This window comes from Giraffa tippelskirchi, chromosome 9 (assembly GCF_054371585.1).
Source record: "Giraffa tippelskirchi isolate mGirTip1 chromosome 9, T2T-mGirTip1v1.2.pri, whole genome shotgun sequence".
Taxonomy (NCBI): domain Eukaryota; kingdom Metazoa; phylum Chordata; class Mammalia; order Artiodactyla; family Giraffidae; genus Giraffa; species Giraffa tippelskirchi.
Window position 1 is genome coordinate 12,394,553 of NC_137283.1, and position 27,455 is coordinate 12,422,007.

General features: G+C 40.6%; 1 protein-coding gene across 9 annotated transcripts in view; it reads right to left on the reverse strand.

Annotated features, from left to right (window-relative positions):
- LOC145520640 (uncharacterized) overlaps window positions 1-27,455 on the reverse strand; it is a 310,815-nt gene that overhangs the window by 169,237 nt on the left and 114,123 nt on the right. For 8 of the 9 annotated variants that reach the window (XR_014064654.1, XR_014064658.1, XR_014064655.1 and 5 more), the window contains one exon: window positions 27,048-27,119. Coding sequence is in view for 2 of the 9 variants with exons in the window: in XM_081527636.1 (XP_081383762.1) it covers window positions 27,048-27,119 (72 nt within the window). In the remaining 7 variants the exon portion in view is untranslated. Of the gene's footprint in view, window positions 1-3,254; window positions 3,354-27,047; window positions 27,120-27,455 lie in introns of all 9 variants that reach the window. The other variant, XR_014064659.1, reaches the window with a different exon arrangement.

Sequence of the window (27,455 nt, forward strand, 5' to 3'; positions counted from 1 at the left end):
AGTTACCTGTAAGTAGGCATTCCCCCAGCCATCATTATGATATGTAGAAATTGTTTTTTTCAAATATACTACAAAACAATATCCTCTAGTTAAACTAAAGCTCTTTCCACTTATAAGCACGAAAAAGATCACTGCAATACAATATTCATAAGCAAAAAATAACTTGCACAAAAGTGATGCAAATATTATTTCAAAACAAAAGGTTGTATCACGATGGCAGACTGAATATATGGTTTTGCCTAAAATTCCCCAAGTTACACAACAATAACAAAATCAAGTTCTTGATGTTGAACAAGAAATGCTCCATCTAGACACAGTGTTTCTAAAAAGATTATGTGAGCGCTGGAGGGGGTTCTCTCATTACTGAAGCCACGTAGCCATTGTTTTCTAAGATATATGATTACTTGAAGCTGGGTGATGTGCCTGAACCTAGTACCATTTTTGTGGTCTTGGATGTCTCCACTGAAAGGTGATTCCCCTGGACCAAAGGCAGATCCTCTTGTCCTCCCCTGACCAGGTACCACAGCATCCTGAACAGGTAGAACACTGAACTAGAAGGAAAACTCCCCCTAGCATTCATGGCTACCAGGGCTCTTTCAGTAGGTTTCCACTCCCACCCAGGCTTCCTGGACTCCGTTCCCTTTTTGGTTGTTGGTGGTAAGTTGCGGGACGGAGTGTGGGGGGATTTATGGAGAACTGCTAAGGGATAGTGTGGGGATGGGGTTGGGGACTCTGAAAACTGCAACAAGCCATGGAAGGATGATTCCTGGTTTTATGGTTGTTAGGATTCCTGGGGTTCTAACCCAAGGACTGGTCCTGGGAAGAAAGCGTGTATTTGCATCACTTCCCTCAATATAACCAGGGCCTGATGTGGGTGGTGTGTGGCATCAATTGCTATTCCAGAGTCTGCTGCAGAGCTTTGGAATTAGCGAAAAACCTCCTGGATCCTGGCAACCTGTCTAGTTTGTGGTATGTTACAGGGAATATGTGAAAGGTTGAGTCAGAAACGACATGCTAGATGTCATTTTAGACCAGAAACTAACTTTTTAGTGGAACGTAATTAATGTGCCTGCTTCCACCTCCAGCTTCTCATGACTAAGCCACTTGCATGCCTCACTATCTGATATCTTTCTTCCATATACTTATGAAACATGAACAGTGCTCGTCTACATTTTTTGGTTTGCTTTTAAAATGGTTTTCCATAGGAGTTACTTTACCACATAAGAAAAATCTAAATGACCTGAAAAATACTTCTAATTTTTCTAGTTAATTTCAAATTTCTCCCCTATTTTAACAATTTTAGAAATTGAGCTCTAATTCACATATAATAAAATGCACAGTATTAAGCGTTCAGTTTGATTAGTTTCAACATATGTGCATATCAACCTAGGAAGTTTCCTCATGTCCCTCCCACACATTCCTTAAATACTCCTCCTCCACAGGCCACCACAGTTCTCATTACTTTCAAAACAGACTACCTTGGTCTTGAACTTCATATAAATGCATTCTATTTTGTGTCTATTTTTTCTCACTTAACACAATTCACTGAGATTTAGCCTTGGTTCTGATGTATCATTAGCACATCCTTTTTATTGCTGGGTCGTATTCTATTGTATGAAAATCCCTGTCCTTTGGAGCATAAGCATTTCTGTTTTTCTTGAATAAATATTTGGGCATGGAATTGTTGGATAATAGAACAGGTGTGTAGAAATTACTTCTTGGTCCAAATGAAAGATGGTGTCATTGACTGTGGTTAACAATAACTGATATTGAAAGCCACGTGTTACAGAAACTTTACTTAGCCTCTCCTCATAATTGAATTTAACTATGGGCATGAGCCAAAATGAACAATGGCCAGCACATCCCTGTTCAACAGTAATAGTAGCTATGTAAGGAGAGCAATCAGAAATGGGCAACTGCCACCTCTAGACAGATTTCCTGGCTTTTAGAACATGGAGAATTAGAAAAGAGGATTGAGAGAGTGAGGCTTGCTCTAGGCTACTAACAATGGTATTCTGGATGAGGCCATTTCACATGTCAGTGTAGCTCTTTGCTGAAAGGGTTAGGGAATTTCCTGTGGTCCAGACTGCCTCAGCCATAGGCAGGGTGGTGCTAGCTCACAAGGACTCTTATTTGTCAAGCCAAACAACTTGAATTTCATGTTGAAAGCAACAGAAAACCATTGATGGCTCATAGGCTAGAAAGTTACAGTTTCAAATTTAGGTTACAGAATTACCTTTCTTATCCTGGTATGGACAACAGATTTACAAAGACAGGGACTTGGAGGCAAGGAGACTAGCTGAGAAGATGAGGGTGGCTATTATCTACATGAGAGCCAGGAGTGTCTGAAACTAAGGTAGATGTAGTGAAGATGGGGAAGAGAAGATCAAATCTCCCCGGAAAACTGGGCTGCCAAGGCTGAGAAAAACAAGGCGGGAAGAATGACACTTGATTTTCGACTTGGAAATGCCATTTGCTGCTTCCCAAAAAAAAAAAGAGAAGGAGGACTTTTGGAGTGATGGAGACACAGATATGAGTTGAGTTTGCACATGCTGAGTTGGATAAGTGCCCTGTGGGACATCCAAGTAGAAGTAGCCAAGGGACGGTTAACATTCTGGTCTTTATGTCAGTAGCAGACCAGGCCTCATGGGCGTGCAACCTCTACAGTCACACCGGGACCCATGCTCTGAAGAATCCCTTGCTGGGCTTAATGCTGTGCTCTCACCATCTTGAAATTCATGATACTTTTAAAGCAAGGGACCAACACTGATATTTTGCACTGGGTCCCACCAATTCTGTAGCTGGTCCTACTGAGTAAATGATCCATTCTCGGGATGAGTTTGTGAGTAACTACCATATACAGCCAACGGAGTAAAGAAGAGTAGCCACAGTGATATACACAGGAAGAAAGTATGGAGTGAGAAGACAAGAACCTAGGGGTGTGCTCTGAAGAAAGAAGCATTTAAAGGATGGATGAAAAAACTCCACAAAGGAGATGGAAAGGAGCATCCAGAGATATCAGGGAAAAAAGAAGCCAAAGATCCCATGGACAAAGAATCTATCAAGGTGGACAAGAATAGGTACATTCCAGAATCCAGAGAATTTTCTCTTATAATTTTCTCCGATAATTTTCTCTTATCAACAGCCTTTTACTTTTTCTGAATGCTATATACTGGTCTGTATGGAGACCTCTGTCAACCATGTGTGAGTCCCTTTTCTCTGTTTTTCCTCCCTCTCCTCAGCCCAGGACCCACCTGCCTCCTCTACACCTCTGCTCTTCCTCCAGGGAGCTTGACTGTGAAGCAGACACATCAGGTTCTGGAATTGGGACAGCAGGTCTTGATGGTGGAAATCTAGGGTGGTGGGGGAGTAAGAGGCAGGGGTGAAGGGGAAATTATAGCTCTAGGACATTCAGATTCTCGAGACTTCTATAATGATGCATTTGTTACTCAGGCTAAAAACAACTGACACCTGGAATTGACATCTAATCATATTCCACCATGGCTAATACTGCTTCAGTGATTATTACACGCTGGCCACTCATCTAAGATCTTTACATGCATTATTGCATTTAGCTCTCATTCACATAGGGGAGGTACCATTAGACCTGAGTAAACCACTGTGAATCACAAAAAAATGATGACTTCCAAACTCTTTCTGAAACCAGTATGGCTCAGATACAACAACCTCACAAAGAGCGTATGCAAGAAGGAAGGAAGGAAGAAAGAAAGGTAGGAGGGAGGGAAGAAGGGATAGACCAATTTCACTTACAGTGGCAAAATATTACAGGCAGGAAAAATACAAGAATCCTGATTATCACTGTAGTTATACAACAAATACTTGTAATATAACTAATACCCAATACAATTAGACAAGAGAAAGAATAGGAAATATAAATATCAGGATATCAAAAAGGCATAGGGAAAAATATTACTATGTGTCAATGATATAATCTTATATCTGAAAGTTTAAGAGAATCCATTGTATTTTACAACACAATAATAATATTTTTTTCCTTGAAGGCATTTTTTTTCCTAATCTAGATTTCTCTTCAATTTCCTTCATTTACGCTTTACAGTCACAGTGGCTTTATATTGCTGCATTGGGATCTTCTGAGCTAGGTGGTGAAAATACCAGTGAGTTCTCAGATGAAGAGCTGCGTGGCAGGAACACTGGTGAATGTTCTCAGAGGTGGGTTCCTGGAGCCTGAGGTTAACTGAGCCACCCTCCCCCTCTCAAACTACTTCTGTGATTGATGGATATTTTAGATTTATCTGCATATTAGTAAAATACAGTGTTGCCAACTATGTCCCTTTCTATAACCAGAGCAAGCAATACATCTTCTCTGTTAAGAGCGGGGAAAAAAAAGAGAGAGAGAAACCATATAACAGCTTCCTTTGCTGTGATTTGGGTGGTAATGTCAACTCCCTAATACATTAAACTGTAAAGATTTTGAAGGCAGTATGTGTCTCAGCTGGGATATCTAAAGTAGGAATAAACAGAAGGAGTGTGGGATGGAAAGGAAGCAAATAATCATGCCGAGTATTTTCAATTCTCAAGAAAAAATTTTTTGAAAGTAAGCTTTGCCACAACAGAAACTATTAGAGTTATTCCAAACGCCCATTAAACATATCATCGACCTGTCTGAACAAAGCTGGGATTCCGTCCAGGAAGCAGTAATATTTCCAGAAAATAAAAAGGTAAATATTCTTTTTGCCAGTTAATGCTAATATTGAGAAATAGCAATATGAACTAATTATAAACAAAAAGAAAAGATCATAAGAAAGATGGAAGGTATCAGGGTACAAGTGTATTTTCCTAGTTCCTCCACTTGTTGGCTTCATGAACCTAGAAAAGTTCAACTTCTTTGAGCTTTGACCTTTTAAAATGAAATTACTATGTATAATGTAATGACAGAGTATTATTAAAGCAAAAAAGCAAATGAAACAAAAGGCTATATACAGTACACTTCTTTGTGTGAGAGAAATAATGAGATAACACACTATATATACACCTGTTTATTTTGCAAAATGAAACACAAGAAAGATAAACCAAAAATGAATGCAATAGTTTACCTAAAAGAGATGTGTGGAAATAGGGTAGGAAGGTTGGGGCACATGAACTGACACTCCTCTGAGCATCTGGTTTTATATAGTTTTGAATTTTGGAACTATGGTCATGTTTTATATTAACAGAAAGTAAACAACAACAACAACAACAAACTAACAAGGATGAGAAGGGAAGCCCTAATTGAAATATAAACAAAACCAAATATATTTAACTATACTTCAAATATTAATAACATAACCAATCTGAAAGGGAAAATAAAAAGAACTCATGTAACTTTGAACACAGTATTTTGACGAAACTTCCTTAGACTAAACTAAAAAAGAATTTTAAACAAATATTGAGCTCTAGTCAATAGGAACCCCACCCCCTACAGTCGGGTATATTAGCAATTCTAAAACATCTCTTCATACATTCTGAGATTGAGAAAATAAGTACGTATATTAAGGATGGCGAAGCTAAAATCAAATCTGTGGTTTTGGATTGAAATTGAAAATACCAGCATAAACTCATGGTTTCTAACATAGTAATAGACAGGTAACAGATAGATGTGTGTATATGTATGTGTTTATACATATATTTCCCAGTTCTGTGCACTGGGAGTCTAGAGCCACATTACAACAAGAGCAGTGAGTATATCCGATGCCAGACTTTAGTTTCTAAATATCATCCTCTAATAAAAGAAACCAGTACTCTTTGGAGAAAAGGCTGATTCCATGACTGGCACTAGGAAAGTACAAGATAAGCCTTGAACATTATGTTGTGCCAGAAAGCAAGAAAGTGCTCAAAGACTGATAGTCACGCTAAAATTACAAAAGAGCTAACTCTAAAAGAGCTAACTAAGCTAACTCTAACCCGGTCTAATACGGGACAACTTGAGGACCAAGTAGAATAATGACAGTACGTAATGGATTGGAACACACTGAGTCAAGAAAGACTCCGTAACTCCACGTGATAGCCAAAAATAGAGACATGAGGAGAAATCTCTTGTTTACCAATGTACGCTGGCTCACAGATGTAGAAGGAATAATCAAATTGGGGGCAGGGGAAATACCATTTTGTAACCTCAGTATAATAATGGATTCACGCAAGAATCATCAATGAATACAAACATTATTCAGAGGAAAGTTCCTGGGAAACAGAATATTCAAATGGTTTCAAATTATCTCCCTGCAAACTACTCAGTTGCAAAGGGAAAAAATTATCTTTAGAATGGGGGATAGACAGAAACTACTTTTGCTAAAGGAAGTACCTTGATCAAATAGCATGTGTAAAGGAGAAGCAATAAGAAAGAAAGGCTGGCTATCTTATTTAACACACAAGATTGTAATATAGACCTCTGTCACTGCAATAATACAGAGACAGGGATATGAGATGTAAACATTTTTCTGAAAAGATTAAACTCTGTATGTTGATGATATGACTATGAGCCTAGAAATTCAAGACAATCAAATGAAAAACTGTTTTAACCACTAAGAGAATTCAATAATGTAGCCAGAAACAATCAACAATCTAAAAATTTAATCACTTTCTACATATCAGAAAATGTAATAGAGAAAGAGATTGATTCACAAGGAAATAAAAACTATAATAAATACAAATGACACTCAGAATATGTGCAAGACTCTTATGGAGGAAACTATTCAATTATTCAGAAAGACACAGCCCATCAGGACCCTGATGGGACAACTCAATAATGTAGAGCTAACTATTCTTTCCAGACTAATCCATGATTCAATTCATTGCAAAGCAAAATCAATGTCAGTCAAAATCCTCAAAGTATTTATTTTAGTCTTCCAAGTTTATCAGATGACAAAATTAGCAAAAGTTACCTACATATTTTTGGACAGCTTTATTGCTATGAAATTTACAAACATAAATTTTACCTATTAAAGCATACATTTCAGGAGTTTTTTGGTACATTTACTGAGCTATGAAACCATGGGAATGTAAACTGGTGCATTTTTAGATGGCAATTTGGCAGCATCTATCAAAATTTTAACTTGGGATATTCTTTGGGACTTCCCAGGTGGCACTAGTGGTAAAGAACCCGCCTGTCAATGCAGGAGACATAAGATGCAGTTTCCATCCCTGGGTGGGGAAGATCCCCTGGAGGAGGAAATGGCAATCCACTCCAGTATTCTTGCCTGGCGAATCGACCCAGCAATCCCACTGCTGGGCATACACACCGAGGAAACCAGAATTGAAAGAGACGCATGTACCCCAATGTTCATTGCAGCACTGTTTACAATAGCCAGGATATGGAAGCAACCTAGATGTCCATCAGCAGATGAATGGACAAGGAAACTGTGGTACATATACACAATGGAATATTACTCAGCCATTAAAAAGAATACATTTGAATCAGTTCTATTGAGATGGATGAAACTGGAGCCCATTATACAGAGTGAAGTAAGCCAGAAAGAAAAACACCAATACAGTATACTAATGCATATATATGGAATTTGAAAGATGGTAACGATAACCCTATATGCGAGACAGAATAAGAGACACAGATGCATAGAACAGTCTTATGGACTCTGAGGGAGAAGGTGAGGGTGGGACGTTCTGGGAGAATAGCACTGAAACATGTATATTATCATATGTGAAACAGAACATCATTCCAGGTTCAATGCATGAGACAAATGCTCAGGGCTGGGGCAATGGGATGACCCAGAGGGATGGGATGGGGAGGGAGGTGGGAGGGGGGTCCAGGAAGGGGAACACATGTAAACCCATGGCTGATTCATGTCAATGTATGGCAAAAACTACTACAATACTGTAAAGTAATTAGCCCCCAACTAAAATAAATAAATTTATTAAAAAAAAAATAAAGTAAAAGTTCAGTGGGGAGAACGTATTTTGATGAATTGAAGAGTGCTTATAGATTTTTTTGGTCTGTTTTATGGTTAACTGAAATACATCAAGTCTTCCAGTGTAACATAGGATGGAAATCTAGTTTATAATGTCTATATTATTCATTGGTATCATTGTGTAATTTACAATAAAAGCAATTTTCTGTTAAAAAAAAAAAAAGAGTTGGACACGCAGAAGAGTTGTACATGACTGAGCGAGTGAGCATACAGCACACACAGGCATTCTTTACCGAACGATTCAACAGGTGGGAAAACACAGAGAAATGCTCTCACTCATGCACAAGGGTATGTGTACAAGGACGCTAATTGTGAATTTGATTCAGAAAATTGTAAGCAATCTAAATGCCCACAAAAAGGGAAAAATTATTCAGAAAATTGAAAACTATCTTTCTAAAAAGAAGACATTTAAAATAAATAAGTGAATGAATATATGAAATAGCACAAAAGTCTTAAAACTAGGGAAGAGATAGTAAATGGAAGATATAGACAGGTAGGCAGATAGATGGGGGGGATGTGCTTATTGTCTTCTCTTCCTTTAACATGATTATTATCCTTGTAATTTTAGAAATATAAGCAACTACCAAGGAAGATGAGTGATGCAAACAATGAACTTTTTTCCTGAGACTTATTTGGCCAAGGTTTCTATATTTTGAGATCCTTTGTTCAGAAAACTAATTCTTTATAAATATCTGGACTTCATTAACCCCAAGAAGACCAGTATCTTCTTGTCCTTAACAATCTAGAAACAGAAAGAATATATCATTATTATTTTTACTTAAATGAAATTAAGATACTCTGCATTCTGCATGAGCAATGCTGGAAGAAAGCCAATGCTTTCATGTATTTCTTTGGAGGTTTGCATAGGTGTGTCTTTGTATGTATCTGGGGTTTTGTTTGTGTGCCTATGAGTGTCTATGTGTCTGTGTGTGTTTTAAAGAGGTGCTGGCTCTCACTAGTCCAGGAATTGTACCATACTCTGCTATCATCTCTTTCTGGTCTGCTGTCTCATATGCTGCATTGGCATATGAATGTATTTGTTCTGGTCAACCAATTCTGTCCAAATGGCAACATTGATTGTTTTGAGCAGACGTGTCAAACTCTATCAGGGGCAAGCTTTCAGACCATACCAGGCTAGTCTCTGTTCAAAATACTTCATTCCCCTTACAAATCAGAAAAACAAGCTTTGTCAGATAATATATCTCAATTAGAGGTTCAATAAATATGGCTGTTAAAACCATATGAGGGGATACTGTTCAGCATAAAACGGACCCATTTTCTAATACCAGCTGCCTCATGAATAAACCTAAAATAAATTCTGTTCAGTGAAAGAAAGCAAATGGAAAACACCACATATTCTATTCCCGTTTACATGAAATGTTCAGAAATGACTTTATGGAGACAGAAAGCAGACTAGTATTGCTAGAGGCTAGGTTTCAAGAAAAGGTTTGCAAATGAGCACGATGGACTTCTGGGGTGATAGGAATATTTTAAGATTATGGTGATGTTTGCACAACTCTGTAAATTTATTAAAAATCACTGTACACATAAAATGAGTGACTGTGATAGTATGCAAATTATACCTCAATAAACCTGTTAAAAATATTAATACAGTATTGAAAAGACCAAACAATCAGACTGTCCTATATTCCCATTGCTGGGGTCTGTACAGTACTGGATGCCTCACTGAAGTCTAAGACTAGGTCACAACTGTATTCACCCAATGAGAGTTGCTTCTCATTTGACGGCTTAGTCATTTCCACAGGCATGTGGGAGCATTCACCAGGTAGAAATTCTTCCCTTTACACACTCTCTCCTCCAATCCCGTATACTCACCAATCCATACACAACAACAAAATAACTGGAAAGAGAGTCCCAACCATCAACATCAATATACAAAGAGGTTTGGACAAGGTAGGCAAAAACATGATTAAGAAGAATCTGTTCACGTTATTACTGGACAAACAGCAAGCCCAGTTAGAACCATCCAACTTCTATTTTTTTTTTTTTTTTGAGTGACAAGCAGGAACATCGACAACAAAACTGAGGACAAAATAGCTTGCAAAAGAAAGAAGGAGAAAGTGTATGGGTTATTGTAACAGACCCCACATCCCTGGGAGAAGGCAATGGCACCCCACTCCAGTACTCTTGCCTGGAAAATCCCATGGACGGAGGAGCCTGGCAGGCTTCAGTCCATGGGGTCGCTAAGAGTCAAGACACGACTGAGCGACTTCACTTTCACTTTTGTGCATTGGAGAAGGAAATGGCAACCCACTCCAGTGTTCTTGCCTGGAGAATCCCTGGGACGGGGGAGCCTGGTGGGCTGCCGTCTATGGGGTCTCACAGAGTCGGACACGACTGAAGCGACTTAGCAGCAGCAGCAGCCACATCCCTGATCACAGAGGCAGAGCTGTGGCCTACGGTGGGCTAATCTGTTATCGTTTGGGGACACTCATTGGTGTAGGGGTAGGAATGTAACCAAGCTGTTTCTGCAAAGTTTTTGTCTCCAGCTAGAGGGAAATTGTTTTTTCTTCTGTGATAACGGAGTGTTTGGCTGAGAGCCTGTAGGGACCAGGTTTACAGTGAGAGAGAAGGAAGCTAATACAATGACAGGCAAGAGCCAGAGAGGGTGCTGATGGGACTGTACCCTCAACTCCACACACTCCTCAAGCTAGCTCCAATCTTGCTTCTCTTAGAGTTTGGTTATGTGGGCCAATACATTTCCCAGTTATCTTTAAACTACTCTGAGTTGGAGTTCCATCAGGTGCAACCAGAACCTTTTCTAATATAAACTCACTTTGGAAAAAGAAGTCAAAGAGAACTGGGACTCGATGAAACAGAAATTAAAGAGATACAACACTTCAAATAAACAATAAAGCAACAGAATGGGATGTAAAGGTAATTAGAATAAAATAAAGGGAGGGCAGAGAAACTTAAAACTCTCTCAAAACTAAAAATTCAAAATAGAAGCAGCAAGAAGTAGAATTGACAGCACAGGAAATTATATCAGGGATGTGGAGTATAGGCTCGATGGTGAAAATCACAGAGCACTCAGAAGGAAGCGATGAATAAAACAAACTTGCTGAGATAAAAGGACAATTTCTGCCTGTAGAGTGAATGGATCTATACGTTCCAAGAGAACAAGGGAGAGCAACCTTGGAGCCATCATCAACCTTTATATGTTGGCATGGGCACCTTTACAGAGGAAAATGAACTAGAGCAGCCTCAGGAGAGAACAGAACGACATACACAGAGGGCAGAAGAGGCGAGAGAAGATGACCAAGAATTCTACAGCAACTGTCAGCCACATACCAAGAAGCTATAATGGGATTTAAGATGACATAGGGAATATTGAGCATACACTCTATCTTTTTTTTTGTCTTGTATTTATGACTTGTTAGATTATGATATATTTGAAGGTGAATACACACCTAGTGGTTGTAACCTAACACTAATTTGCCTTGTGCAACCAGTACTGGAATGTCCTCTGGTAAGTAAACGGGTTCAGAGATCTCTGCTGAAAAGAAACAAGTGCGAGTCAGACAAATGTGTACGGATGTGAGTCAAAAATAATCTAAAACCCAAATTTAGAGTGAGACAAATTTGAAGAACAAAGAAATTCCAAAGGCATTAGGTCACAGGATTTACCAACTGATCTATCTCTGCTCAGGGGCTATTCAAGGACCTGACCTAGGTAACCATCTGAAGTGAAAGAATTAAAGACTTAAAGCCCTATTCCAATTTAAATGTATCCTTTGCTGTCTGTCTGTTGTGGTCTGATAGTTTTAGGACACACAACTTAAGACTGAAATTGGCCCTCGGTGGCTTCCTAGATGAAAAATTATGGGATCCAGCAATGCCTGGGTGCCAAGAACAGACTGGAAAAGACACAGTTCCTCAAGATTGTGGAACTTCAACCAAAGGACTACTCTGTCTTGAAAAACAGGAAGGGGAAACAATGGAAACAGTGACAGACTTTATTTTCTTGGGCTCCAAAATCACTGCAGATGGTGACTGCAGCCATGAAATTAAAAGAAGCTTGCTCCTTGGAAGAAAAGCTATGACAAACTTAGCATATTAAAAAGCAGAGAGACATCACTTTGCCAACAAAGGTCCATCTAGTCAAAGCTATGGCTTTTCCAGTAGTCATGTGTGGATGTGAGAGTTGGACTATAAAGCAAGCTGAGTGCTGAAGAATAGATGCTTTTGAACTGTGGTGTTGGAGAAGGCTCTTGAGAGCCCCTTGGACTGCAAGGAGATCAAACCAGTCAATCCTAAAGGAAATAAATCCTGAATATTCATTGGAAGGACTGATGCTGAAGCTGAAGCTCAAGTACTTTGGCTACCTGATGTGAAGAACTGACTCATTAGAAAAGACCCTGATGCTGGGAAAGAGTGAAGGCAGGAGGAGAAGGGGATGACAGAGGATGAGATGGTTGGATGGCATCACTGACTCGATGGACATGAATTTGAGCAAGCTCCAGGAGTTGGTGATAGACAGGGAAGCCTAGTGTGCTGCAGTCCATGGGGTTGCAAAGAGTTGGACATGACTGAGCAACTGAACTGAGGAAGGAAACAGTAGGTGAGGTTGTATTATGATTCCAATAAATGTATTGGTGCCCCAAAAGCCTGGCTATCCACAGAGCTCCATTTTATATATTTAAGGCTGACTGGGAAGAAAACAGGAAATCCGTGACTCCACTCTGACCAAGGTCATCCACTAAAGAAGACGTGAGGAAGATGTGATCAGATATGACAGGAAACCTAAAATCAGTGCTCCCTAACTAAAGAATTTGCTTCAAGATACAACCCAGCTGTCTCAGAGGATGAGGGAGAAAGGAAAGAATGCAGCAAATGGGTAAGAACTCACAAATGGAGAAGCTGTGACATTAAAGGGCACAGGAGTTCTTGACTCCATTTGAATATTATATAAAAATAGATATCTATGTATTATACATAGACATAATATATTAATACACAAATATATAATTATATATTAATATGCATAATTAATTGGGGAAGGCAATGGCAACCCACTCCAGTACTCTTGCCTGGAAACTCCCATTGACGGAGGAGTCTGGTGGGCTGCAGTCCCTGGGGTCGCTAAGAGTCGGATGTGACTGAGTGACTTCACTTTCACTTTTCCCTTTCATGCATTGGAGAAGGAAATGGCAACCCACTCCAGCGTTCTTGCCTGGAGAATCCCAGGGATGGGGGAGCCTGGTGGGCTGCCGTCTATGGGGTCGCACAGAGTCAGACACGACTGAAGCAACTCAGCAGCAGCAGCATGCATAATTAATACATAATTCAACATACACATCATAGTCTAGAGTCACACTGATTATAAACATAATATATGTGTATAGTTCTTAAGTGAAAAGATGAATAAAATGAAAAATAACTTATCTTTAAGACAGAAACATAGCTCAGAGGATACTGGCAAGTCATGGCAAACAGGGACAAAGGTGGGAAGAAGAGCGTGTTGCTAATTTTCCCATCTTAATTGTGAGGCAACAGAAACGTCTTGGTTTCTTAAGCTGTTCCATTGGTGTTGGTGCTGAGGTTATTGACTTTAATAACCAAACTCTGGTCTAGTAATATCAAAGCCTCTCATGAAACGCCAGTTGGAGTATAGCATTGCCACTTTGCTGGAGAGTAAAACGGTATAATGTAACGAAGGCCCGAAATGCCTTCATAACCTTTGACTCAGGAATTTTCCCTTTTGGAATCTATCCTACGGTAATCAGATGTACACACGACAATTTGTGTCCAGTCCAAATCCTGTACCATCAGGAGGGTGGCGATGTAAGCCCCAGTTCAAACAAGACAACTTCTGAGAATGAAACGCAGAGCTATTAATGATGCACCAGGACCACAGGTGCCAACAGGGCTGGTGCCAAAAAAACCGTAACTGTGAGACCACAAAAATGTATTATGTTGATAATTAGGAAAAGAGGGTTACTTTAAAATCTACTAAATTGTAAGAGAAAACCAAAGGGCAGTAAATAGGAGTTGTGAAGGCTTCAAGCTCACACAGGCTGAGACACTGCCATTCTAGCATCGAAGGGACAGAGGAACTTGGAAGACAGCGCGCCTGGCTCCCTCTCACGACCCTTCTTGCCCGCAGTCTGCCGTTGGACTTGACACTTTCGTGACTCTCTGCTGTACATTTAGGCGTTTTCTTAACTTTTAAGTCATTGCAACAATCTAACACTATCTTAACTACATAATTCATCAAACATCCAATAAAAGAAAAGTTACTCAATAATAGTAAGCTACTGACATACGTCTGTTATTGCAGCAAGAAATGACCGCACACAGATAGAAGCTCCTGTAGAGTTTTGTCTCAGGTGTCATGGAGACTCAGAGGGCTGTCTCATTTGGCATACCTTCCCTGAAAAGGACAAGATAAAGGAGGCTCTCCACGAGGAAGACAGACTGAGGAAGAAGCTGAAAGGAAGTCTTCATGTTCATGGACAGCAAGGAATCTTAGTGCAGCTGGTGTATGAGATCTGAGTGGAGAACCCAAAGGGAAGATTCCAGGAAGGGAAGATTGAGAAGGGTGCGTGGGTCCTTCCTCTCCTCCATCTCCCACGATAACTCATAGATCTCAAGCTTGGTACCTGAAAAATCATCTCTGATTGTGCTAGGGTTGTAAGTGCTTTGCAGCGGTGAGAACTCATCTGATCTCCTTACTGATGGCTTCCTTGGGCATAGATAACAATACAAGAAATACAACTGCTCCAAGTCACCTTTGTCTTCACTCTAATGTGTGCAGGATATGAAAATCCTGTTGGTGTTTGTAGCTGCTAGGAGACCAGGGTGGCTGCTCTTTCCACTGCCATTGCCTATCCAAAGAGAAGCAGAATTAGAGGAATTAGTAAGTCTCTTACAAATGGGAGCTCTTTCAACTCTGCTCAGGATGAGCAGACACAGTGAGGCTAATCTAGAAGAGTAGTGTTAACAGCTACAGGGCTGTCCAAGATCCCTGAGATCAGCACTTAGAAGATAATCTCATTATGGGTGGTGGTGTCAGACAGAGGAGCTCAAGGGCAACATGATTAAAGGGTATCTTGTAGCTGATATGCAGATCCAAGGCTGACTTGCCTCCTCTCCCTGAAACCCTTTTATCATCAGCACACTGAAGGAGCATAACTCATGGGCATAACCATAAGCCAATTTTATGTTGTTTCCCACTGTCTCTTTAAAGGTTGCTCCATGGGAGAAATTCTCCACCCTGAGATAAAGACTAACTCAGAAAGTGCCCTCTTGCCGCAACTACTGAAGCCTGCAGGCCCTGGAGTCTGTGTTCTGAAACAAGAGAAGCCACCACAGAAAGAAGCCTGAGGACCTCAACCAGAGTACCCCTCACTCACTGCAACTAGAGAAAAAGCCCGCACAGCGATGAAGACCCAGCACAGCCAAAAATAATAAATAAATAAACATTTAAGAAAACTAACTCAGAAAATTACTTTCGGACCACTCATAGATAATAAAAGATACTATGAACATATAAAAATAAAACAGCATCTCAATTTAGAAATTAAAGTTCTCATCCCATGTAATCATCCAGATTCCAGACTTGATTTAAAGTTAAATCTTGTGGACTTTCCTAATGAGGACCTTCTGCGATTGTTCCCTTCTATCTCTCCTTCTGCCCAGTAATCTGATTTCTGACCTATTCCATTTCCTTTGCCCTGACAAATTGCATTCACAGCCTGATTACTAAGCAGCCACTTCAACCTGTCAGACAGCAGCCAGCCAGGCCTGTGTCTCATCCTTTGCTTTTTTGGGGTCAGACTCAGTCCATTTTTTGTCTCTCCAACAGTAGGTAACCCAGTGCTGTTGGAGAGTCCAGAGAAATTCTCTCTCTTGATTTGAGATTAAGAGGGATGTAACCTCTGCACCTGACCCTTGCTCATACTCAGTAACAACTCCCTGCAAATAAGTTCTATCTAAAATAAGCTTCTTCTGATGCCCAGAAACTCAATCCTTTTATACTCTCTGTGTCTATGAGGAGATGAAGAGTCATGTATTAATAACGGGTTTGTATTTATTTATTTTGAAAATGTTCCTTTTGGCTTCACACCTCACTTAAGTACCTCACTATTTAAATATGGTCAAGGACCTGGAGGCATCAGCATCACCTGGGAGCTTGTTAGTAACAGAAACGCTCAGTCCCCACCCTAGATCTACAAAATCAAAATCTGAATTTTAGCAAGATTTCCAGGTGATTTTCATGGACATTAAATTTGGAAAAGTGTGTTGCCTTTTTTCAATTTTCTTGGTGTCTCAAAATTTCCTACTTAATTTCTTGTTACCACATTTATAGATCAATATTCTACTGTAGTTGTCTCGGTTCTAATTTCAGAAAGGAGGGCCCATGTCTGTCCTTTGCAAGTCCAGATCTCAAGCTGTTTAGAGAACTAACTTAAAATTCAGATGTTCCTCTGTTACTTCAAATTCAACATAACCAATGTCATCATTTTCCTCTTCTTGACTTATCTTACCTATAAACCTGAAGGTTTTTTAAGACCTGATAAAGGCCAAAGCCTTTGACTGTGTGAATCACAATAAACTGTGGAAAATTCTGAAAGAGATGGGAATACCAGACCATCTGACCTGTCTCTTGAGAAGAAACCTGTATGCAGGTCAGGAAGCAACAGTTAGAACTGGATGTGGAACAACAGACTGGTTCCAAGTAGGAAAAGGAGTACATCAAGGCTGTATATTGTCACCCTGCTTATTTAACTTATATGCAGAGTACATCATGAGAAACGCTGGGCTGGAAGAAACACAAGCTGGAATCAAGATTGCTGGGAGAAATATAAATAACCCCAGATATGCAGATGACATCACCCTTATGGCAAAAAGCGAAGAAGAACTAAAGAGCCTCTTGATGAAAGTGAAAGAGAAGAGTGAAAAAGTTGGCTTAAAGCTCAACGTTCAGAAAACTAAGATCATGGCATCTGGTCCCATCACTTCATGGGAAATAGATGGGGAAACAGTGTAAACAGTGTCAGACTTTATTTTTTGGGGCTCCAAAATCACTGCTGATGATGATTGCAGCCATGAAATTAAAAGACACTTACTCCTTGGAAGGAAGGTTATGACCAACCTAGATAGCATATTTAAAAGCAGAGACATTACTTTGCCAACAAAAGTCTGTCTAGTCAAGGCTATGGTTTTTCCAGTGGTCATGTATGGATGTGAGAGTTGGACGGTGAAGAATGCTGAGTGCCAAAGAACTGATGCTTTTAAACTGTGGTGATGGAGAAGACTCTTGAGAGTCCCTTGGACTGCAAGGAGATCCATCCTTAGCAGTCCATCCTATAGGAGATCAGTCCTGGGTATTCATTAGAAGGACTGATGTTGAAGCTGAAACTCCAATACTTTGGCCACCTCATGCGAAGAGTTGACCCATTGAAAAGACCCTAATGCTGGGAAGGATTAGGGGCAGGAGGAGAAGGGGACGACAGAGGATGAGATGGTTGGATGGCATCACCGACTCGATGGACATGGGTTTGGGTAGGCTCTGGGAGTTGGTGATGGACAGGGAGGCCTGGCGTGCTGCAGTTCATGGGGTCGCAAAGAGTTGGACACAACTGAGCAATTGAACTGAACTGAAAGATCAATCTCCTCCATGACTTGTTTTCTTGATCATTATAGCCCACAAACTGATCACAGAGCCAGTCTCAACTCACATACCATGTCATCCTTCAGCACTTATTATGTCCTGCTATTTTTCATGTATCTTATACTGTCCTGAATTGAATTTTTCATTCATTCAATAATATTTACTGGACAATATCTATGTGCTTATCAATGTTCCAGGGGTTGGGGACACAGTAAAGAACAAAACAGATTAATTTTCTGACCTCATGAAACTCATATTCTTGGGGGAGAAAGAGACAAAAAATAAACAGATAAAATATATAATCTCATATCATAGCAATGACTATCGAATTGAAATCAGCAGTCCCAACCTCTCCCTTTAATTGCAGCTCATGTATTCAACTCTCTGCTCAATATGTTTACTTGGATATATAAAATGCACGTTAAGTTCAACATAGCCCAAACTGAACTCTTGATTTTCCCTCAAACACTCTCTTTTTCCATCTTCACAAATAGCATCCCCATTCCCATAATCTTCTCTTTCTCTCACACCTGACTTCCACTGAGTCGGCAGATCCTGGTAACTCTACTTCTAAAATACTGCCACTTCTCTCCGCCTTCTCTGCTACAGCTCTGACCAGATCACCAACAGCTTACTTGGACCACTGCTTCCAATTCCATCCCTCTACCACAGTACAGTAAGTACTTTACATGGCAACCTGAGTAATCCATCCTTTTAGAGAGTAAATCTGAGCATCCCTAATTCAAAACCCTTCAGTGGTTTCTACTGATATAAGAATTAAATCCAGAAACCCTACCGACTCTGGAATCCTTGCTATTGCTCTGCCTTCACCTCCCGTCACTCTCTCATTCCTGCCCCACCCTAGCCACTTGGGTCTACTTTATGTTCTTTGAACTGCACAGTAGGCTCCATTCTCAAGGTCTCCGCAATTGCTAGGACCATTTCTCCTTCCTCCCCCGCCACAGGTTGCCTTCTCACTTTCTTCTGAACCCTCTCCACTCAAATACCACCTTCTCAGAGAGGTCTTTACTGATTGATCTATTGAACAAAGCACTCTCTCATCTTCTCCTTTTCTTCATGACGTTTACCTGTAAACACTTCACTCTCATACACATTTGTAGATTCATCTGTTTACTGTCTGTCTCTTAACTTAAACGTAATTATCCTAAACTGTAATACCTATGTAGAGCAAGAACTTTTTTCATGTCCAATATCTAGATCAGTGTCCAGAGAGAGTAGACATTCAAAACATAGTTGTTGAGTGAAGGTACAGCAACTAAAGTATCTACGTTTGCAAATTTTTACTTGGTTTAATAACAGCCCAAATTGTCCCTGTAATTATGTCACTGCCACTAACTTGCATTTTAAAATACATCCTTAAATAGAATTTTAGCTGGGAATTGACCCTCATCTGTCACAGTAGGAGAGTGTCATGCCTGTGAATACCATCCATCACATGTGTGGTAACAGAAGGAAAATGTGAGAACTATTGCTCTAAAACACAGTCTGCAGCCTCACTGTGCAGAAATATTTTTCTGGAGGCATTTGGTGACAAGGTGTGGGGCACAGCCTCAGAAAGCTGTCCACTGACCTTCTTTGAGAAGGTGAGAAGGTGTTGCTGCCTATATTCCCTGAGGAATGTACATGCAAGCACCTTACGTGCAGCAGAGCAAATATATGGACATGTTTGATGGTGATGTCCTTTCTATATGGCACTAGTTGTTAACCTTGTGAGATCCACACAGGAGCTTTTAAAAAATAGCACTGTATAGCCACTTCCCCAGAGATTCTGACTTCATTGCTCTGGGGCAGTTAAGCATTGGTATTTCTTAAAAGCTTCCCTGGTGATTTTGATGTTCAGCTAGGTGACCAACTGGTGGTGTATAACCCAGTGGGGCCAGGGTAGCACTGAACGAATGGACATTCTGGGCAGAGGCAATTACAAGGCACTTGGAGATGAGATCTCAGTCCCTCTTGAAGGACTCACAACCCTGGAGAGGGCTTCACAGTTGCAGGATCACATCCCAGTTAGAATATAATGTGAATACTGGTGTTTGATGATGACTCTAGAGGTGTGGCAGAGAAGGCAATGGCAGCCCACTCCAGTACTCTTGCCTGGAAAATCCCATGGACAGAGGAGCCTGGTAGGCTGCAGTCCATGGGGTTGCGAAGAGTGGGATGTGACTGAGCGACTTCACTTTCACTTTTCCCTTTCATGCATTGGAGAAGGAAATGGCAACCCACTCCAGTGTTCTTGCCTGGAGAATCCCAGGGACGGGGGAGCCTGGTGGGCTGCTGTCTATGGGGTCGCAGAGAGTCAGACACGACTGAAGCGACTTAGCAGCAGCAGCAGCTAGAGGTGTGGAAAACTCAGGAAGGCTCAAGAATGAATGAAAAGATTTGAGGAGTTTAGAATAAAAAATATGTGAGGCAAAGTCAAAAGTTATATTGATTTGGCCTGGGAAAGTGCAGTTGGTAGAAGTTCAGTTCAGTTCAGTCACTTAGTTGTGTTTGACTCTTTGTGACCCCATGGACTGCAGCACGCCAGGCCTCCCTGTCCATCACCAACTCCTGGAGTTTACCCAAACTCATGTCCATTGAGTCGGTGATGCCATCCAACCATCTCATCCTCTGTTGTCCCCTTCTCCTGCCCTCAATCTTTCCCAGCATTAGGGTCCTTTCAAACGAGTCAGCTCTTCGCATCAGGTGGCCAAAGGATTGGAGTTTCAGCTTCAACATCAGTCCTTCCAATGAACACCCAGGACTGATCTCCTTTAGGATGGACTGGTTGGATCTCCTTGCAGTCCAAGGGACTCTCAAGAGTCTTCTCCAACACCACAGTTCACAAGCATCAATTCTTTGGCACTCAGCTTTCTTTACAGTCCAACTTTCACATCCATACATGACCACTGGAAAAACCATAGCTTTGACAAGATGGTCCTTTGTTGGCCAAGTAATGTCTCTGCTTTTTAATATGCTGTCTAGGTTGGTCATAACTTTTCTTCCAAGGAGCACATGTCTTTTAATTTCATGGCTGCAGTCACCATCTGCAGTGACTTTGGAGCCCCCCAAAATAAAGTCACTGTTTCCCCATCTATTTTCCATGAAGTGATGGGACCAGATGCTGTGATCTTAGTTTTCTGAGGAAGGTAGAAGAGTTAGTAGCAAAATTTCTGACTGTCTTTAAGTGAATACATATATCACACATGAAGAAAAACCTGGTACGCAAAAAATTCAAATGTGTGAAATAGACACAGGAGGGGGTGATTATTTATACCTGAACTACATTCACAAATTCGTGCAGATTGGTGACAGGTTTACATATAATTTTCCATGGGCTGGATACTGTTCTGTGTGAGGCTGTGCATATATTGACTCATTTAGCCTTTATACCAATTCTATGAAATTGACATAAATATTATTCGTGTTTTAGAGTAAGAATTTAAAGCACTCAAAGGTTAAGTAACTTGCCTTTGTTACCATATAGATCTGGAATTTAAATCTAACTACACTGGTTGCAAAATGCCGGGCTGGATGAAGCACAAGCTGGAATCAAGATTGCCGGGGGAAATATCAATAACCTCAGAAACGCAGATGACATCACCCTTATGGCAGAAAGCCAAGAAGAACTAAAGAGCCTCTTGATAAAAGTGAAAGAGGAGAGTGAAAAAGTTGGCTTAAATTTAACATTCAAAAAACTAAGATCATGGCATCTGGTCCCATCACTTCATGGGAAATAGATGGGGAAACAGTGGGAACAGTGAGACTTTATTTTTTGGGCTCCCAAATCACTGCAGATGGTGACTGCAGCCATGAAATTAAAAGACATGTGCTCCTTGGAAGAAAAGTTATGACCAACCTAGACAGCATATTAAAAAGCAGAGACATTACTTGGCCAACAAAGGTCCGTCTAGTCAAAGCTATGGTTTTTCCAGTAGTCATGTATGGATGTGAGAGTTGGACCGTAAAGAAGGCTGAACGCCAAAGAATTGATGCTTTTGAACTGTGGTGTTGGAGAAGACTCTTGAGAGTCCCTTGGACAGCAAGGAGATCCGACCAGTTCATCCTAAAGGAGATCAGTCCTGGGTGTTCATTGGAAGGACTGATGTTGAAGCTGAAACTCCAATACTTTGGCCACGTGATGCGAAGAACTGACTCATCTGAAAAGACCCTGATGCAGGTAAAGATTGAAAGCAGGAGGAGAAGGAGATGACAGAGGATGAGATGGTTGGATGGTATCCCTGACTCAATGGACATGAGTTTGAGTAAACTCCAAGAGATGGTGAAGGACAGGGAAGCCTGGCATGCTGCAGTCCATTGGGTCAGAAAGAGTTGGACATGACTGAGTGACTGAACAACATTGGTTGCAGAGTCCATTCTCTTAACCATTCCTTTACACTGTACGCATGTGAGTATGTATGAATATATGTGTGTGCACATATATGTACATGTTACACACACTGTGCATGAACACATGTGTGTCTAACATACTAGATAGGTAGATATGTACTATTGTGTGTGAGTGTACACACACAATATGTATATATGTGTACATATAAACAATATATATATGTGTAGATTGTTATAATGAACATATATATACATTTTGCTTTACAAAAATATGCAGTTTTCTTTAAATAATAAATATACATATTTATATGATAATTTATAATATTGGAGCTTACCAATAAGTAAGCAAGAAATTTAAAGAGAAAAACATTTCTGTTACCGTGTGATAACCCATCACAACTCCCTTGCAGTGACAGTTTTTTGAGACAGATTAACAGGAGGGCACCAGTAGTTCACTGAGAGGTCTCATATATTTGTTCTGGGTCATTTTAGCATGTGAGGAATAAATACAGTGAAAAATGTATTCTTTTGGGATTTTGCTGCCGGACGAGAAACAAAAATAAGTCTGCCTTTTGAATATCAAGGCTGCAGTTCAGTGACTGAATGACTCATTGTTCTTCTAATTGGCTAATTGGCCATAGGGGAGTTGGGGGTGGTGCTTGGGAGGCTGGCAGGTTCCTGCCTGTACAACAGGACCATTAAAACGCTTGCGTGAGTTTGGGTTTGTTTTCTTTCGCATTGACTGTTGTTTTTTTTAATGAATTAGGCAAGATGCTTAAAGGATTGTCCAGTAAAGTGGCTGAAATATCATTTTCTCAAATGCCATCTAAAATTTTCTTGGAAATAAGGCCTGGAATTATTGCAAGATCTATTCAACAATGAGGTAATAAAAGTGAACATATTCTTCTATTTCCTATTGATTTACTTAAGAGAAAATTTAGAAACTTTACTCTGTTGGATTGAAATTCTTTAATCGTCTTTGTATTTATAATTTGGTAATGATAACGAGACCTTAACTGAAAGGTTAATCCTAAATAAACTCAACATAATCTTCTGGTCAATTTAATTAAGTGGTACTGGGTTTAATTCTGAAAGAGATGGGAATACCAGACCATCTGACCTGCCTCTTGAAAAACCTGTATGCAGGTCAAGAAGCAACAGTTAGAACTGGACATGGAACAATAGACTGATTCCAAATACATCAAGGCTATATATTGTCACCTTGCTTATTTAACTTATATGCAGAAACATCATGAAAAATGCTGGGCTGGAAGAAGCACAAGCTGGAATCAAGATTGCCAGGAGAAATATCAATAACCTCAGATATGCAGATGACACCACCCTTATGGCAGAAAGTGAAGACGAACTAAAGAGTCTCTTGATGAAAGTGAAAGAGGAGAGTGAAAAAGTTGGCTTAAAGCTCAACATTCAGAAAACTAAGATCATGGCATCTGGTCCCATCACTTCATGGGAAATAGATGGGGAAACAGTGTCAGACTTTATTTTTGGGGGCTCCAAAATCACTGCAGATGGTGACTGCAGCCATGAAATTATAAGACACTTACTCCTTGGAAGGAAAGTTATGACCAACCTAGACAGCAGATTAAAAAGCAGAGACACTACTTCATCAACAAAGGTCCATCTAGTCAAAGCTATGGTTTTTCCAGTAGTCATATATGGATGTGGATGTTGGACTATAAAGAAAGCTGAGCACCTAAGAATTGATGCTTTTGAACTGTGGTGTTGGAGAAGACTCTTGAGAGTCCCTTGGACTGCAAGGAGATCCAACCAGTCCATCCTAAAGGAGATCAGTCCTGGGTGTTCATTGGAAGGACTGATGTTGAAGCTGAAACTCCAATCCTTTGGCCACCTGATGCGAAGAGCTGACTCGTTTGAAAGGACCCTAATGCTGGGAAAGATTGAGGGCAGGAGAAGGGGACAACAGAGGATGAGATGGTTGGATGGCATCACCGACTCAATGGACATGAGTTGGGGTAAACTCCAGGAGTTGGTGATGGACAGGGAGGCCTGGCATGCTGCAGTTCATGGGGTCGCAAAGAGTCTGACACGACTGAGTGACTGAACTGAACTGAACTGAACTACTGGGTTTAAAGTGAGGGTAGTAATAATGAAGAAACAGAAATTGAGGAAGAGAAGTGAAAGTCTCAGAAGCTTGAGGAGAATTGTGAAATAAAATCCATATTTATGGCAACAGAAGAAAAATTTAAACATAAAAATTCTCTGCTCATTGCCCTCCCCTATCCCCACAGGGTACATCACGTGTTCACATTATGCATGAACCACACCAGCCCCACCAGCAGGAATACTTGCTCAACCATAAAGAGTAACATTCTCCCAGCACTAACAAGACAACTCCTTAAAAGATAACATTCCTTCTAGATGCTGGTGCTCAAACCTGGATGAAAGAAACTGTCAATAAGACATCATCTAACGTTCAGCCCTCTGTCTCAAAAAACTTACATAAACTGTGTCTTGACTTCTAATGGGCGGAACAGAGCTTTCTGAGATGCTCTTCCTGGGTTATAATCCTCAAATTTGGCTTGAATAAAAGTTTCCCATTCTTTCTTAGATGGACTGATTAATATTTGTTGACAGGACAAATAAGTAGGAAGGATGATACCTCTTCCACTGGCCTTAGTTTTCACTGTACTGAATTTGTAGATAGGGAAATAATTGAGCAGTAAAGATCGACATTTTACAGAATATTGATGATCAAACTCTTCTTGTAAAAGGACAGTCGCTTAACTTGGTTACAACCTATTAAAGACCAAATTAGCCTATTGTTTTTTTTTTTTTAAAGAAGCCCTGTAGAGTCATTCTTTCTCTGGGCTCACATTTCCTTTGTCTAGAAGGTTGCATGCTATGAATGTAAATGAACATTTTAGACTTAGTTATGAAGGGATTTGTGGAGCATCCCTAGCATTCCAGCCCCCTCTGTTAGCTGGATTTCCTGGGGACTGTGTTGACCACCCCTCCTCCTGTGCCCCGTCCAGTCTCGCCTGTGATTAGGGCTGCTGGAGGACAGGGCACATGTGTGCCTGTAGCCTGCACCCTGCCTAGTCTTAGCTAAAGTTTCTGTTCAAAACCTCTCCCTGTTGCCCTTCCCTGGTGAGAGGGACTATTAACTCTAGGACCCCTGCTTTTAACCTTCTTGACAAAGACCTGCATCTTCTCGACAGAGGCAAACTTCCAAACAGGAGGTACCATTAGGTCATATCAGTCCCGGCAGAGAAACAGTGGCCATCAATAGGAGGAAAGGGCTGACACACTTCTCAAAGGCTACTTTGAGAACTTGTCTACTCATCTTTGCATTTCCAGAGCCACCAAGAGTGCCTTCTAGCCATAGATGTCCAGCAAACACTGGTTGCTCTGAACTTGGGCTCCTCTTCCCCCTCTCAATTTCATCTTCAGGATCAGTGGCCAATTATAAGTTTATGAAGCTACCATAAAAAAAAGTACTTTATTCCAATGCCTAGCACGTGATTTAATACAGGTTAGCAAAATTTCCAAAATGTAGATGCGTTAACTTCAAAAAAAAATTTTAGATGGTATGGTATGTAATTCAGGATATAAAGTATGATAAGAAATAAATGAGTTTAAATATTATATAGTCAGTTTAAAACTAGCAGGGGGCTTTCCTGGCAGCTCAGTGGTAAAAAAAAAAATCCACCTGCCAATGCAGGAGTCATGAACTTGATCCCTGATCAGAGAAGGTCCCACACGCCTCAGAGCAATGAAGCTCACACGCCGCAACTATTGAGCCTGTGCTCTAGGGCCATGTGCTGCAACTAGCAAAGCCTATGCCTCCTAGAGCCCATGCTCTGCAGCAAAAGAAGCCACCACAATGAGAAGCTTGCACACTGTAACTAGAGAAAAGCCCCCGCAGCAACAAAGACCCAATGCAGCCAAAATAAATAAACAAATACATATTGTGCTGCTAAGTCGCTTCAGTCGTGTCCGACTCTGTGCGACCCCATAGACGGCAGCCCACCAGGCTCCGCCGTCCCTGGGATTCTCCAGGCAAGAATACTGGAGTGGGTTGCCATTTCTTTCTCCAGTGCGTGAAAGGGAAAAGTGAAAGTGAAGTCGCTCAGTCGTGTCCGACTCTTAGCGACCCCATGGACTGTAGCCTACCAGGCTCCTCCGTCCATGGGATTTTCCAGGCAAGAGTACTGGAGTGGGGTGCCATTGCCTTCTCCGAATACATATTATGTAAACATAAAAACTAGCAGTTACCAAAATGCCCTTCAATAGTTGAATGCATAAATAAATTGTGACATATTCCTGTCATGGAGTATTACATAGCAACAAGAATAAACAGTCTGCAGCTACACACAAAAAAATGAGTGGCTATCACAAAGATAATATTCAGAGAGTGAAGCCAAATACAAATGGAGTAGTTATAGAAAGTAAAAAACAGGCTTAATTAATGTATGCTATTAGAAGTCATAATAATGGTTACCCTGAGGCACTGATTTTCAACTGGGTATAATTTGACCCACAAGGGAAATCTGGCAATGTCTGGAAAGACACTTTTGGGTGTCTTACTGGGAAGGAGGGTTGCTACTGGCAGCTAGTGGATAGAGCCCAGGGGGGTGGCTAAACATCCTGCAATGCACAGGACAGCTCCCCACAGCAAGAACTGTCTGGCCTGAAACCTCAGTAACACTGAGGTTGAGAAACCCTACCAACTATACGGGTAGTGGTGACATTCTGTTTTTTGATCTGCATGCTGTTCACACAAATGTGCACAATTGGGAAACTCATCAAGTTACACATAGTATGTGTAACTCATCTACACGTATACTGTCTCTTAACAAAAAGCTTAAAAAGTGTTAAAAAGCTACCTAAGATTTAGAAAAACTTGAGTTAACAAAAATACATCCTAGGACTCTACTAAATCTAGATTTAGTAGAAAACAGAAAAAAAAAGTGACATTTTACAGAAAACCTTAAACTTTAATGATAAAACACTGAGACTATTTCACTCATCAAATCTTGTACTAAACATCAAGATTTAGAATGTACTCTAGAATGGCAACCACAACTTCAAAAAAAAGCATCATGCACTAATAAAAAATGCATGAATGTTTTATTTACCAGAAAATCCTGGTGATCTGTAGATAGGAATCTGTCCAAGTCACTTAGAATCAGGATTTGTATTGTCAGCACCTGCAGAGACCAAAGAAGAAAACAGCTTCTTAAAGAATGCCTCCATGTCTCTTGCTGAGACTCTCTCTGCAGCTTACACATTTGCAGACTCTCCTGCTCTGTGACAGTTGGTTTGCAAACTAGGCCCTGCATACAGAGGGCAAGGAGGGACTGAAAAAAGAGGACCATTCTAGATTAGTAGCTGGCAGGTTTAACAAGCAAGGGAACTTACAAAGGAGGCTTGTCTTGGCAGCTCAAGATGAGTAGATTTCAGATCTCATCTGCTTGCCAGGAGGTTAAAAGTTTATACAGAAGCCTTAACTGGGCTCAATCATGTAAACTATCCAGATGGTCTCA